The sequence below is a fragment of the Cynoglossus semilaevis genome, unplaced genomic scaffold (genome assembly GCF_000523025.1).
Source record: "Cynoglossus semilaevis isolate Cse_v1.0 unplaced genomic scaffold, Cse_v1.0 C19070504, whole genome shotgun sequence".
Taxonomy (NCBI): domain Eukaryota; kingdom Metazoa; phylum Chordata; class Actinopteri; order Pleuronectiformes; family Cynoglossidae; genus Cynoglossus; species Cynoglossus semilaevis.
Window position 1 is genome coordinate 1 of NW_007587414.1, and position 867 is coordinate 867.

An 867-nucleotide genomic window follows, 5' to 3' on the forward strand; every position below is an offset into this window, starting at 1 on the left:
TGTATATGTTCTATGATCAACAACAGAAAAACAGACATATATTGGTGAAAAGTCTGGTCGTCATGTAAAAACCCATTTCTCTGAGTCAGACTTTTTGTTTTGTCTTGTCATGGTTGTTAGAGAACACAGGTGTGAGATAGAAACTGTTGACCTCGGCTCAAAGCACAGCTCATTTTGCTTTGACATTGAATTTTTATCTTTATCTTTAGCAGCAGAACAGTCTGCAAATGCACACCTGGATCCTGTTGGACAAATATAAGGAACAAGGCTCATCATAAAAACTCAGATCCGCTGCGTATTTACCTTCTTGTCGTCTCTCCGTGGTTTAGCAGAACATCATTGCAGAGCATGAGATCCGGAACATCTCGTGCGCAGCTCAAGATCCAGAGGATCTGTCGACGTTTGCCTACATCACCAAAGACCTCAAGTCCAGTCACCACTACTGCCACGTCTTCACTGCTTTTGACGTGGTCAGTGCCCACCAATCACCTGACTCTAATCACTCTGTTGGATCCTACACCCGTTTTACGTGTGCTAATCTTCTTTGCTCAGAACCTGGCGTATGAGATCATCCTCACCCTGGGCCAGGCCTTCGAGGTGGCGTACCAGCTCGCCCTGCAGGCCAGAAAGACCGGCCACGGCTCGTCCACGCTGCCCGAGAGCTTTGACAGCAAGCCGAGCAAACCTGTGCCCAAACCACGCATCAACATTCGGAAATCTGTAAGCAGCACCGACACACCAACATGAGTGAATGTTCTTTTTAGATGGATTTTTAAACCTTATCCCGTCATTTATTTTTAACGTCTAAATGCTCTTTTCATATCAACGGATCATTGCATCATTTTTTAATGTAGAAATAGTAATTTT

The 867-nt window shown here is 44.6% G+C and overlaps 1 protein-coding gene across 1 annotated transcript; it reads left to right on the forward strand.

Annotated features, from left to right (window-relative positions):
- Window positions 1–329: 329 nt before the first annotated feature.
- LOC103399329 (ankyrin repeat and sterile alpha motif domain-containing protein 1B-like) lies at window positions 330–818 on the forward strand (the record flags this gene model as incomplete). The annotated part of the gene is made up of 2 exons (XM_008338025.3): window positions 330–470; window positions 553–818. Coding segments are annotated over 2 exons (336 nt in total), but the record flags the coding sequence as incomplete, so codon positions are not given.
- Between the last annotated feature and the right edge of the window lie 49 nt (window positions 819–867).